This window comes from Aulonocara sp. 'chitande type north' Nkhata Bay, linkage group LG18 (assembly GCF_057382095.1).
Source record: "Aulonocara sp. 'chitande type north' Nkhata Bay isolate Kocher_YH1m ecotype deep benthic linkage group LG18, A_spYH_male_GT1.1, whole genome shotgun sequence".
NCBI classification, from domain to species: Eukaryota; Metazoa; Chordata; class Actinopteri; order Cichliformes; family Cichlidae; genus Aulonocara; species Aulonocara sp. 'chitande type north' Nkhata Bay.
The window spans coordinates 5,913,792-5,927,059 of NC_141361.1; the positions used below are offsets into that span (position 1 = coordinate 5,913,792).

The window sequence follows — 13,268 nt, forward strand, 5'->3', positions numbered from 1 at the left end:
GGTTATCTTATCTGATGTTATCTCTTATCTTATCACCCAGGACTGACCTGATGTATTAAATGCACTGAAAAAGTAAAAAAAAAAAAAAAACCAAAAGAACATGACCCTCACAGTGCTCACCAGCTGGCCCAGATGGGCGTAGGCACGATTGAGCAGTTATATCATGGCATCCTCAGCCTCGAGGTGGGGCTGGTAACAAACTGAAGGAGATCCTGATGTGGCCTAACTATAGGGCGGAGCTGGTTGAGGATGAGTCTTTCCAGGCTCTAAATGTATGTAGTTTATTTATATTAATGTATTTGTATATTGTTATTTCACTTCCACTTCATGGACCGTACCAGAGAAATCAGGAGACCCTCGTTTATTAAAAAGATTTTATATAATTATTTTTAGAGTGACTATAATCAATGAAGGGATTATTCTTTGTTCTGTAAAATGATTAATGCTGGATCAAACTAAAGGGTTTTACAATAAATCAAACTTAAATCAAAGTATTTTCTTCTTTCTTTATTCCAGGATATCACTAATAATCTCATGGCAAAATTGCAGTTTTCTGCAAAGTACCAGACTTTATGTTGGACTGGACTGACCTGATGAGGGCAGTATTACGCCCTTGATACCTATAAAAGAGCAATAAAAGCAGAATAGCGGCAATGTCGCCATTGAGAGATCCCGAGTTAAGTTTGAAGACGTTGGTTTGGCGGTATCGGTTGTTGTTGCAATAATGTCTTCAGTTCAGCATCTGAGAGAGTTTATCAAGGAGAGATTAAATGCTGCTACAGAAGAAATCTTCTCAGAGTTTGAAAAAACAATCGTCCGGTATGAGGAGGAGATCCGTCAGCTAATACCGCTGGATATCAGACCCGGGATAAAGTCACACAATACAGGTGTGTAAATTTGTGGAGGCGTGGGGGGTTGCGGGATTGTGTGATTTACTTGGGCATGATCTAAATGCTTTGCATAAATGCATTGATCTAAACTAGTAATACACCCCAGTAAAGTGTATGCAGCTATATCTGTGCAGTGTTGAGAAGGTTACTCTTAAAATGTTTTCTACTACAGATTACAAATAAATGGCCCAAATGTAGTTTGAGTAACTTAAAATACATTTCAATGTGAATAATGTATTCTGAATACTTTGGTTTGGATTACTTGATATATTTTCCATTCTTTTTACAACTACATGAATGCACTATTGTCATGTGAATTATTGCTATTACTGAAGGCTACTAGCCACCTGTTACGCTCCTGTTTAGCCCCTAATCTCCTGAGTATGTTCAGCTGGTGCTAATTGGCCCCACCTAGTCTGGTGTTGATAAAAGCATACCTGAGGCAGGCTTTCAGGAAGCTCACTAGTCTTTGCCTTGGTAGCCATTTTAGCCAACCTGCTATGCCAATTTGAGATAAAACCTCTATCTCACTAACACTCTGGTATTCATCTCCTTTTTACTGTTGCGGCTCTTGAGCCGGTTTTCTGAGAGTCCATCCTACCTGACGAATCATCGTACCCATTGTTTCTGCGCATGCGCACAATACGAAATAAAGTTGCGAGCCGTCTTACCTTTGTGAAAATCAGCTAGAAAAATACTCTGACTGATAAAATTCAGTGCCAAACCATCCTGCCTTTGTGAATGTGACCTACTAGCATACTTTAACAGCTAAATTAAGTGGCAAATCGTCTTACCTTTGTTAATCTGAGCTAGAAACATACTCTGACTGGTAAAATCAAGTGCCACACCATGATACCTTTGTGACTGTGACCTACAACCATACTTTAATGTGTAAAATGTAGTGGCAAACCATCCTGGGCTTATGAATATGAGCTACAAGTATACTCTGATGGGCAAAGTTAAGTGGCAAACCGTCATACCTACTTAAATTTGTGGTGAAATTACTCTGTGAAAGCAGAAATGTGCACAAACTACTTAAGGTAGGACGTTTTGCCAAAGTAGGATGGTTTGTCAGAACACCGTAATGTCGTATAGAAAAAATATTCCCACCAAGCACACTCACCAATATTTTGTTTTCGAACTCCATTGCAGTTATTTCACACATTAAACCTTTGATAGAAAATAATAAAACAAAAGTAAACTGCAATAAATTACAGGTAGCAGTAAAACTAATAACTCTTTTATGCTATGTCCACACCAACATGGGTATTTTTCTATGCATTTGGTCCTTTCGTCCGCACGTAAACAGCGTTTCGAATCACCAAAAAGGTTGGAGAAAACTCAGTTTTTGCATTTACCTGTGATCGAAGAATACGGAGTTCATCGCACAATGTCAGAGATGTGTGCCTTTCACATCACGCTGTGCGCCATGTTATTGTTTACATGAGATTAATTTCTGCAATGGCAGATTCAAAATACTGTTAATCTTACTATCTGCAGTTTTTACACACTTGCATATACACAAGCAGCTATTGTCCCTCCATTTAGAAAGGTGGAGGTGTCATGGTGTAATTATTTTACGTGTAGTTTTTCTTTTCCCCTGTGTAATAATAGTCAACATTGCTATCAAAAAGTGGGTTCAAAAACATAAACAACTGTGGGATACTGTTTGTGCATGATTTGGACAGCCTAGCGCATCCTCCCGATGCAGGGGAAACAAATTCTGTTGGGGGTACCTACTGTAGGAGCCATATGAGTTGTTCCTTTTTTGACTAAGTGGGTTGGTTTAAATGGACTCACTGTATTGGTGCACGGGTGTGGGGCGTGTCTCATGGGTGTGGTAGATGATAAATGTGGTTGCACTCACCTGTTCACAGCACCTGATGTTGATGAGCAGAAAGGTAGGGTGAGCATGAGGCAAAACTTTCTGTTGATCGCAGCTTGAATGATTTTGCTGTATTTTAACTGGAACTTAATGGTTTTTGTATATTTGTGCACTAATTGATGCCATGAACCAGGTTGTAATTTGACATAGTAGTTAGTGCAGTTATTGGAGAGTTGCAGTTATTGGTTTGTGCAGTCTGTGCATTTGTTTAATAGTTAATCCCATGTGCTGATTTATATATTGGACAGTTGCATGTGGAATAAAAGGAGCAAATGGTACAGAAGTGTATTTTATGCGTTTATTGTTGCGCGTCATCTGTGTCCTCATGTTTAGCCTGCCGCGGCCATAGGTTGGAGGAGCCGCAATACCTACCTTGGCACATGTGCAGGTGAAGCCAAAGGCACGCTATGCTTCATCATATTTTCTAGTCTTTGGCTTTGAAGGAAGTTGGTTTGGAAACATATTCGGCGATGCTTCAACCTCTGCTTTGTGTTTGTGTGGGAGCCCCGTCAAAAAAACCTGTCCGTTATTCTAGCAGTGTCCAAGCATTCTTCGTTTGTTTTGTGGTGTCGCAAAATTTATTTATTTATTTTCATTGGTTTCTTCACTGGCTATCAATCAAGATGAGGCAGAACCTGGTAGCTCCAAACAGAAGGACCAGCCAAAACAAATTGAGGATGTTATTCCTAAACCAGGGGCTCCCCCTGTAGGATGGACATTGTTTGGTTATGATAAATCTTACACAGATCAGAAAACTCTGCTATCCAAATTATGCCGCAAAGCGGTCTCCACCACCGACTCAAACACGACATTTCTGTTCGACCACCAATCATTTGAAAGGTTGTGGAGAGAGTTTATAGATGAGAAGCAAAAAAGAGCTGTCAGGTGCTCAAAATAAACCTTAGACTCAAGTGTAAGAACAGGCGGCTGTTACAACTTATATCTAAAAATATATGGTTTAATGCATTGGTCAAAACACAAAGACTTCCAGTCTGCCGTCTTAAAGTACTTTAAGCTTTCATGATCATATTCAGATCATGCTACTGTTCGTTCGTTTGCTTGTTTATTCACATTGTGTGATGATCACTGGCACTCGCATCTAAAAATTAGACTCTGTACGGTTATCAACATCACCCAATGAACACATGACTATGAGTGAATGTTTCTGTGGCAGCATCTGCAAGAATGCAAGAGCCCTTGAAACCATAAGCTAAATTCTCAATAGGTGACCCCTTTTAATCCTTCTTGATCTATATTATCATCACATTCGTCACTATTTTCTTGTGTCCCTTTGTTGAACACGAAGGTCTGGATGATCAGCAGGTCAGTGACCAGGAAAGGAGCTCGAGTCTGGACCAGCAGAACACAGAGCCTTCAAAGATTAAAGAGGTACAGGAGGAAATCTCCATCATTGGGGAAGGAGAGCAGCTTGAACTGAAGCAGGAAGCTGAAAACATTTATGTCTGGACCGGAGAACGGCTGGTTTTGTTGTTGAATCCTGGAGTAAAGCTGACCATAATAGGTATGTGTTTGTGTGGGAGCCCCGTCAAAAAAACCTGTCCGTTATTCTAGCAGTGTCCAAGCATTCTTTTTTTTCTTTTTCTTTTCTTTTAACATTCCCCCTGCAATGGCTCTGCACCCCCCACTTTGGGAACCCCTGTAGTAGGCTAACGTTGTGCAATGTGACGAAATATATCTGATGATGAAATTAAAACATCTATCGTTTTGAATGACACACTATTGTTTGTTTTGTGGTGTCGCAAGACACATTTAAGGCAATATTTTTTCATTGGTTTCTTTACTGGCTATCAATCAAGATGAGGCAGAACCTGGTAGCTCCAAACAGAAGGACCAGCCAAAACAAATTGAGGATGTTATTCCTAAACCAGGGGCTCCCCCTGTAGGATGGACATTGTTTGGTTATGATAAATCTTACACGGATTAGAAAACTCAAACGCAAATTATGCCACAAAGCGGTCTCCACCACAGACTCGAACACGACATTTCTGTTTGACCACCAATCATTTGAAAGGTTGTGGAGAGAGTTTATAGATGAGAAGCAAAAAAGAGCTGTCAGGTGCTCAAAATAAACCTTAGACTCAAGTGTAAGAACAGGCTTTTCCCCAAAACACGCCATATAATAAATACTCAGAACGAAAATGGCGGCCGTTACAACTTATATCTAAAAATATATGGTTTAATGCGTTGGTCAAAACACAAAGACTTCCAGTCTGCCGTCTTAAAGTACTTTAAGCTTTCATGATCATATTCAGATCATGCTACTGTTCGTTCGTTTGCTTGTTTATTCACATTGTGTGATGATCACTGGCACTCGCATCTAAAAATTACTCTGTACGGTTATCAACATCACCCAATGAACACATGACTATGAGTGAATGTTTCTGTGGCAGCATCTGCAAGAATGCAAGAGCCCTTGAAACCATAAGCTAAATTCTCAATAGGTGACCCCTTTAATCCTTCTTGATCTTTATTATTATCACATTCGTCACTATTTTCTTGTGTCCCTTTGTTGAACACGAAGGTCTGGATGATCAGCAGGTCAGTGACCAGGAAAGGAGCTCCAATCTGGACCAGCAGAACACAGAGCCTTCAGAGATTAAAGCGGTACAGGAGGAAATCTCCATCATTGGGGAAGGAGAGCAGCTTGAACTGAAGCAGAAAGCTGAAAGCATTTATGTCTGGACCGGAGAACGGCTGGATTTGTGCAATCCTGGAGTAAAGCGGACCAGAATAGGTATGTAAAAGTGTCATATACAGATTTCATAATATAGAAATGAATAGGACTCATCAAAATGTCACAAATGGTAAATGGCCTGTATTTATATAGCGCTTTACTAGTCCCTAAGGACCCCAAAGCGCTTTACATATCCAGTCATCCACCCATTCACACACACATTCGCACACTGGTGATGGCAAGCTACATTGTAACCACAGCCACCCTGGGGCGCACTGACAGAGGCGACACAAAGACACATGGTGTGCATTACCGCCTGGGATACTGCCTCACTGAAGACATGTTTTCTGTTAGCACAGTAAAATAAAACCTGGATTTCAAATCTTCTGTTTAATAAAAAACAAAAAATTCCACCAGATTTAAGTCATGTTAGTCCAGAACTGTACACAGTATGTAGAAAAATGTTGAGACGATGAAAACTGGATTATTGGCCACAAGGACCAAGTTGGAGTGGCAAGCTGTATGCCTCATAAATGATGACTTTCTGCATGTAGACAGAAATCTCCGCTGTTCACTGCATGAGAGAGAATATTTGAATATTGCTCGCATATAGAATAGAATTCAAGTTTGTCATTGCACATGTCACAGGTACAAGGCAACAAAATGCAGTTTGCATCCATCCAGAAGTGCTTTAGCCATGATATAGATATATTACAAATAGATATTAGCAATAATAATAATAATAATAATAATAATAATAATAATAATAATAATAATAATAATAATAATAATAATAATAATAATAATAATAGATACTTTATTGATCCCCATGGGGAAATTACTTGTTTTTCTCTGCATTTGACCCATTCACTCAGTGAAGCAGTGGGCAGCCCACTAAGCAGGCGCCCGGGGAATAATATAGATATGTGAGTATATTACAGAAATGGGTCTATTATGGTATGTTATAATGTACACGGTATGAAGTATGTTATGAATATGCTATATCTATAAGTATGTACAGGCTGTAGTGAGTACAAGCTATGAACAGGATATAAATATAAAAAAACTATACAGAAATATGAGATATACAGAAATGTGAACTATGCAGGTTATAAACAGTTGTAGATTTAAAAAATTATCATACACTAACATAATTATCCCCATTAGGACTGAACAATCAGTTTAAAATATTGATTTGAAACTAAGCTTTTAACAAACCATCACATTGTGCTGTAATGTCATCACAGCACAAGACCTGTGCAGTGATGTTATTGGTGGATTTCCTGATTGTGTGGCCAATCCATCATCACTTTCTTTCAGAACTGGTATTGCTATTGGTTCCTGGTTTGTTCTTGACTACCTTTTTTTTTTTTTTTTCTTTTTTTTTCTTTTTTTTTCTTTTTTTTTCTTTTTTTTTAATCTTCCCTGGCCACTGGATACAGTGTATTTGCTGCAAAAAGATGTTGATGAATGTCTATAACATACAGAGCGCTGTCTTTGTCCTGCTCCATGTTTATGTAAAACATGGAGCAGGACTTACAAACAGATTTTAAGAGAATGCTAACTGCCCTAACAGTACTGACCTTATGAAAGCATACGAGAGAAGAAAATTAAGAAAATATACAAACAGGGTTCCATTGCACTAAGAATCATGAAACTCTCATTCCTTGTGTGAGGTGATATGGCATTATTAAAGAAAAGTCTCCCATATCCTATTTAATAAATAAATAAAAAAATAAAAACAACTCCCACTATGATTTGTGCATAAATGATTCTTCAGTTTGTCTAACATGGCCTCCTTCACTCAGTTCAATTCTATTTTATTCATATAGGGAAATACAGTGGGATGCAAAAGTTTGGGCAACCTTGTTAATAGTCATTATATTCCTGTATAAATCATTGGTTGTTACAATAAAAAATGTCAGTTAAATATATCATATGGGAGACACACAGTGATATTTAAGAAGTGAAATGAAGTTTATTGGATTTACAGAAAGTGTGCAATAGTTGTTTAAACAAAATCAGGCAGGTGCATAAATTTGGGCACCACAAAAAAGGACATGAAATCAACATTTTGTGGATCTGCCTTTTGCAGAAATTACAGCCTCTAAATGCTTCCTGTAGGTTCCAATGAGAGTCTGGATTGTGGTTGAAGGTAATTTGGACCATTCCCCTTTATAAAACATCTCTAGTTCATTCAGGTTTGATGGCTTCCGAGCATGGACAGCTCTCTTTAACTCGCACCCAAGATTTTCAGTAATTTTCAGGTCTGGGGACAGAGATGGCCATTCCAGAACGTTGTACCTGTGCAACGGGTGAAGTGTCTCGCCTAAGGACACAACGGCCGAGACTGTCCAAGCCGGGGCTCGAACCGGTAACCTTCCGATTACAAGGCGAACTCCCAACTCTTGAGCCACGAAATCAAATCCTTCAGAAGCTGCATTTGTAGGCTGACTGCGTTACAGCGATTCGACGAAGGCTGTCCAAATTCAAAGACCCCTCCAAATGCGGCCGACAAACGTGTCCTTCATTTCCAGATTTGAAGGATGGGTCGGGTGTATCCTTCGCTGCCCAACCTATCCCAGGATTCATAGCGTGGCCCAGCCAATTCCAGTTTCCAACAATGGCAGCAGCTTCTTAGTTTTAATATTACCTTTATTACTCCTTCTGAAGCTCAATAAGGATAAAACTGAAATCCTCCTTATTGGCACCAAATCCAACCTTTTGAAGGCAAACCACTTCTGACTCACTATCGATAACTCCAGTTTTCCCTTCTCCTCAGGTTAAGACCCTTGGTGTCATCCTAGACTGTTCACTTTCCTATAAATCTCACATCAATAATCTCACCTGTTCTGCCTATTTCCATCTACGCAACACTAACAGATTTCGTCCTTCTCTTGTCACCCAGTCTACATCCATTCTTGCCCAGTCTTGTTACCTCCCGACTACTACAACTCTCTCTTGCATGGTCTCCCCCAAAAATCCCTCCATAAGATTCAACTGGTTCAGAACTCTGCTGCTCACATTATCACCAGAACTGCCTCCTACCAGCACATCACCCCTGTTCTTCAGGAACTTCACTGGCTCCCTGTGAAATTCTGGATAGTTTTCAAACTTCTTGTGCTCATCTTCAAGGCCATTCATAACCTCGCACCTCCTTACCTTTCTGACCTGTTAACCACTACCTTTTCTGTCCGCTCACTTTGATCTTCTTCTTCTATCCAGCTTTCTGTGCCTTCCTTCCGCCTCACCAGGATGGGAAGCAGAGCTTTTAGCTGTTCTGCTCCCAGGCTGTGGAACTCTATACCCCCAGGTATAAGAAAGATTGGCTCTCTCACCCAGTTTAAATCTCAATGAGCCTAATCAGGGCCACCTGATCCAGCCATAAATTTATGCTTTATCAAAAAGGAAATTTTTAAGCCTAATCTTTTTTTAAAAAGAGTGTCTGTTTTCCGAATCCAAACTGGCAGCTTTTTCCACAGAAGAGGGACCTGAAAGCTGAAGGCTCTACCTCCCATTCTCCCCAACTTTAAGGCAATGAATGGTTAATCTAAACAATAAATAAATCCTGAAGTGAGTGTCCTGTAAAGTTTTTGAATAATTTTAAGCACATTTTTAAATGTTTTGTGCACTTTGATAACAAAATTTAAGAGATACCACTTTGTGCTTTTGTTTGATTATATATCGTCTTTATTTTCTCATCGTAGATGATCTGTCTAAGCCATATGCTTACCATGTAGAGACCTTCTAATGGTTGTAATTTCTCAAATGTATGTTTTTTGATTTAGATTTAAGATTTCCACAACATGACTGTAAGGACGAGGATGGGCTCACAACTCAGCAGGTCTGTAACCAGGAGAAGAACTCCAGTCTACACCAGGAGGATCCTTCACAGATTAAAGAGGAACTCTGTACCAGTGAAGTAGAAAAACGGTTGTTCTAAAGCCAGGAGACTGAAACTTTTCCTGCTCGTAAAGAAAATGATCATAGTGAACCAGAACCAAGCAGTGACCAGCTCCATTCTCACAAATCTCCTGACACAGATCAGGATGAAGTCAAGGGTGGTAACTCGCACAGAAATGAGTGGGAGCAAATCGTATCAGGCCCGAGTGTTCAAAATTCCGACACCGCACATTTATGTAGCACCTGTGGGAAAAGGGTTTTGTTTTTTTTTTTTTTTTTGTTTTTTTGGAAGTCAAGCTTGACTAGACACATGCAAATTCACACAGGTGAGAAGCCACATTCTTGTAGCACCTGTGGGAAGAGATTTAGCCGGAAGTCGCACATGAATAGACACATGCAAATTCACACAGGTGAGAAGCCACATTGTTGTTGCACCTGTGGAAAAAGATTTAGCCGGAAGTCGCACATGAATAGACACATGCAAATTCACACAGGTGAGAAGCCACATTCTTGTAGCACCTCTAGAAAAGATTCAGGTAAAGGGAAACTTGAAATAACACATGCCAGTTCACAAAAGTGAAAAACCACACTGTTTCAGCACCTGTGTGAAACATTTTAGTTCTCCAGTACAGTTGAAAATGCAATTAGGAAAAGATGCTACATGCTAAGTTTCATTCTTAGAAAATGGTGGTGGTAGAACACAAACAGTGTTTGGGTCATTGAAAACTGAAAATTTAAAAAGGCTTTCGGAAGCTCAGTTTCTGTTTTGACACATGGACAAGACAAAGTTTGTCTTGCACCATAAAATGTTTGCACCATTATCACCTTTTTCTGACATCATTGTTTTATAGTTTATAGGCTTTGTCTTTGCTGAAGTTTCTTCATTTTCTTTGGCATGGCCTCGACAGTGCTTGAGATATTTTTAGTGTCTTGATGTAAAAATAACTATTTCTCCAAAACGCACTTGGAAATATCAGTTTAAAAAAACTACCCATGTAGTAGTTGGATTGACATTATGGCAAGTGCTTTTCAGATGGAAAGGGAATATTTTAGGGAATGACAATGTTGACAAGTTGATCTGTTCTCAAATTGTCTGTGATCCATATTTTAAGCTCATTTATTATTTATATTTATAACATAACTTATGGACTAATGTGTCATTTTAACAGTGTGTTCCATTTTGACATTAAACAAATCCAGTTTAAGATTGTAGATAATTCAGTTTAAAGATAAAATATTGATAATTATATAATAAAGGAGGAGGAGCTGGTGACTCATCTCCCATAAAGGAGCTCAGAAGTTCCCCAGGAGTCTTCATCTTTATTTATCTTTGTTTGCTTTTGGCCTCCATGTGCTTATGTCAAACATACTAGAGAGCTTTTTTATTTTATTTTATCTTGTATGTTCAATAAAAACTGTTGGCATCAAACTTTACATCTCCTGTAAATTTTGTATTTTGGTTTAAATTGTGTTCCAAAACCCTGAATCAACATCTTTCCAGCCTTTAGAAATTCTGAAAAGCCTTTAAAACATGCGACTGCACAATCCTGCTGCTCTTTGGAAAAACTAACAGTACTTCCAAATGAGCTGTTAAACAGGGCTTTGTGTGATCTGCCTTTTGGTGAAGCATTCTCGTCCTCACTTTCCAGGGCCCTATTTCAGGAAGCCGGTTTAGAAAACTCAGTGAAAAACGATACTCAGGGTTGAGTAACCCCGAACTGTCCAACTCAGAATATTCGGTTTCAGAAAGGCTGATAACAAGTAGTTCAATCAACGCGGAGTTGCTTTAACCCCAAGTTAAGCGCGCGCACGAGGATACATAAAGCCCTGATTAGTGGAGCACAGATTAAGCGAGTCACCATGGAGACGGAGGGAAAGAAGGTGCGGTCAATGTATTTTACAGCGCTTGAGGCCGAAATTCTGATGGCAGCATATGCCGATAACGTGCAAATTTTGCGGGAAAAAAGTAACACAGCCTCAGCTGCGAAAGAAAGGGAGCATGCATGGCAAAACATAGCCGACAGAGTCAATGCGTGAGTGTTAATTTAAACATTGATCTAGGGATTTCCACCCATTTAACACGTTATTTTATTATATTTTATTTTATTTTTTATTTTATACATTTTATTTTGTGACGTGATGTGAGCGCAGGTGCAACCCAACAGGCCCCAAACGTTCCTGGCAGCAAGTAAAAATGAAATATAAAAATATAGTCCAAACAGGTAAGGTGTAATTGTATTATGAGCCATAGTGCTTGGTCTGTTTGTCCCATGTAAATCAATTGCAGTTAGAGGCTACATTAATTTTCTTTCTGTAAGCACTTATTGAAATTATCTGAGCACATTACAAGTACATATTTGCTTACTCTGTATGCTCAAATGTGACCCGTTATAGCCAACAGAAAAAAAGCGGAGGCCCGAAAAACAGGTGGGGGTCCTCCACCACCACCACTCACAGAGGCTGAGCAGTTGGCTTCCACATTTGTGATAATGTTGGCAGCATCACATATGATCTTCACAGTGCAGAGAACACAAATTAGCATCCATTACTATAATGAAATAATTTGTTAGTTTGAAATGCTACAGGGAACCATGTACCTGTACATTAATGCTGTGGAACGACTTCCTGTTCATAGTCTCCTTCATTTACTGAAGGAGCAATGATTGGAATGTGAGTGCCATCTATACAGCCAATCACGCCTGGGAACCGTGAGAATAAATGTAAAATTTAAGTAGTAGTTCAAATATCACCACATCATGAATTAAGTTTCGTTCATCCTGATACCTGCAATTTTGTGGAATCCCTCTTTGATAAATCTTGTGGGTCTATGACCGGGGAACACCACAGACGAGTACAGGAGACGTTTCAGTGCAACTGTAACATTCCTGACTGCCCGACAGACGGTAGCCTTGGAAACGTGCTCAGTGTCACCAATATTATACAGAAAGCTCCCGTTTGCAAAAAACCGAAGTGCAATACAAATATGTACAGAACTGAGAGGATGTCCGCGATGTGTCACATGAGCAATATTAGGCCTGAGGATGTTATCCAAATAAATTATGGATTGTGCTGAAAAACTGTAACGTTCACACAGAAAATCATCAGGAAATGATAAAATGCGCGCAATCACTCTCTCCCGGCGGAGAGCTCTGCAGAGAATTTGGGCTTCAACATCTACTGGCTCTTCAAGGAAGGGGCAGGCCATGTCTGACACTTCCTACAGTCAGGTTTCCGACAAAGAGGCGGAGAGAGTCGGGGTTAGTAGAAGTAAACCTGCTAGGGGGCAGGTTAGCTTCACGGAGTGTGTCATCATAGTAACTCACTCAGGATTAATCTAAACTCACTTTGTGAAACTGAAAACCCAGAGTTTTCGTTAACTCACGGTATGCTTACTCAGAGTTTGCACTAAACCGGCTTCCTGAAATAGGGCCCAGGTCCTCAACCGTACTCCATCAATGTCTTCTGAAGATGTTTCAGAACAAAAGTGGAGCACATAATAGCAAACACTGAACACACAACTCCCCTGTCTGCTAAGAGCATGTCTTCCTTTTTTATACCACCATCAGTGACATGAAAAAAGATTCAAACAAATCTGCGATGGTATTTTCAGATCAAGTTAGCCAATTAGTCATCACAGTGGACTTAATGCAGTCCACAATTCCTTAGGAGGTACCAAACATGAATTTAAACCAGCATGCAATTTAATTAAATAACACACCCCTCCCTCTCGGAGCTTCAGTAACACCAATTTGCATCAAAATCTTGATTAAATCAAAATTCAAGAATCGTCTTAACTGTCTGAGTTAGGTTCAGTCTTCACAGTCACTGGAAGCTCTAATCTTACCGACGTACAGGTTCCAGACCACAACTGAGGCAGCAAATAGTGATGGGTCGG

General features: G+C 39.6%; 1 protein-coding gene and 1 pseudogene across 4 annotated transcripts in view; both read left to right on the forward strand.

Annotated features, from left to right (window-relative positions):
• Positions 1-664: 664 nt before the first annotated feature.
• The window catches only part of LOC147307834 (uncharacterized), a 40,732-nt gene continuing 28,128 nt past the window's right edge, over positions 665-13,268 (forward strand). For 3 of the 4 annotated variants that reach the window (XM_086272957.1, XM_086272960.1, XM_086272961.1), the window contains exons 1-2: positions 665-887; positions 4,082-4,297. In XM_086272957.1, the coding sequence (XP_086129083.1) occupies positions 725-887; positions 4,082-4,297 (379 nt within the window). In that variant the 5' untranslated portion in view covers positions 665-724. Of the gene's footprint in view, positions 888-4,081; positions 4,298-5,317; positions 5,531-13,268 lie in introns of all 4 variants that reach the window. The other variant, XM_086272962.1, reaches the window with a different exon arrangement.
• Positions 8,726-10,796, forward strand: LOC147307835 (uncharacterized; annotated as a pseudogene).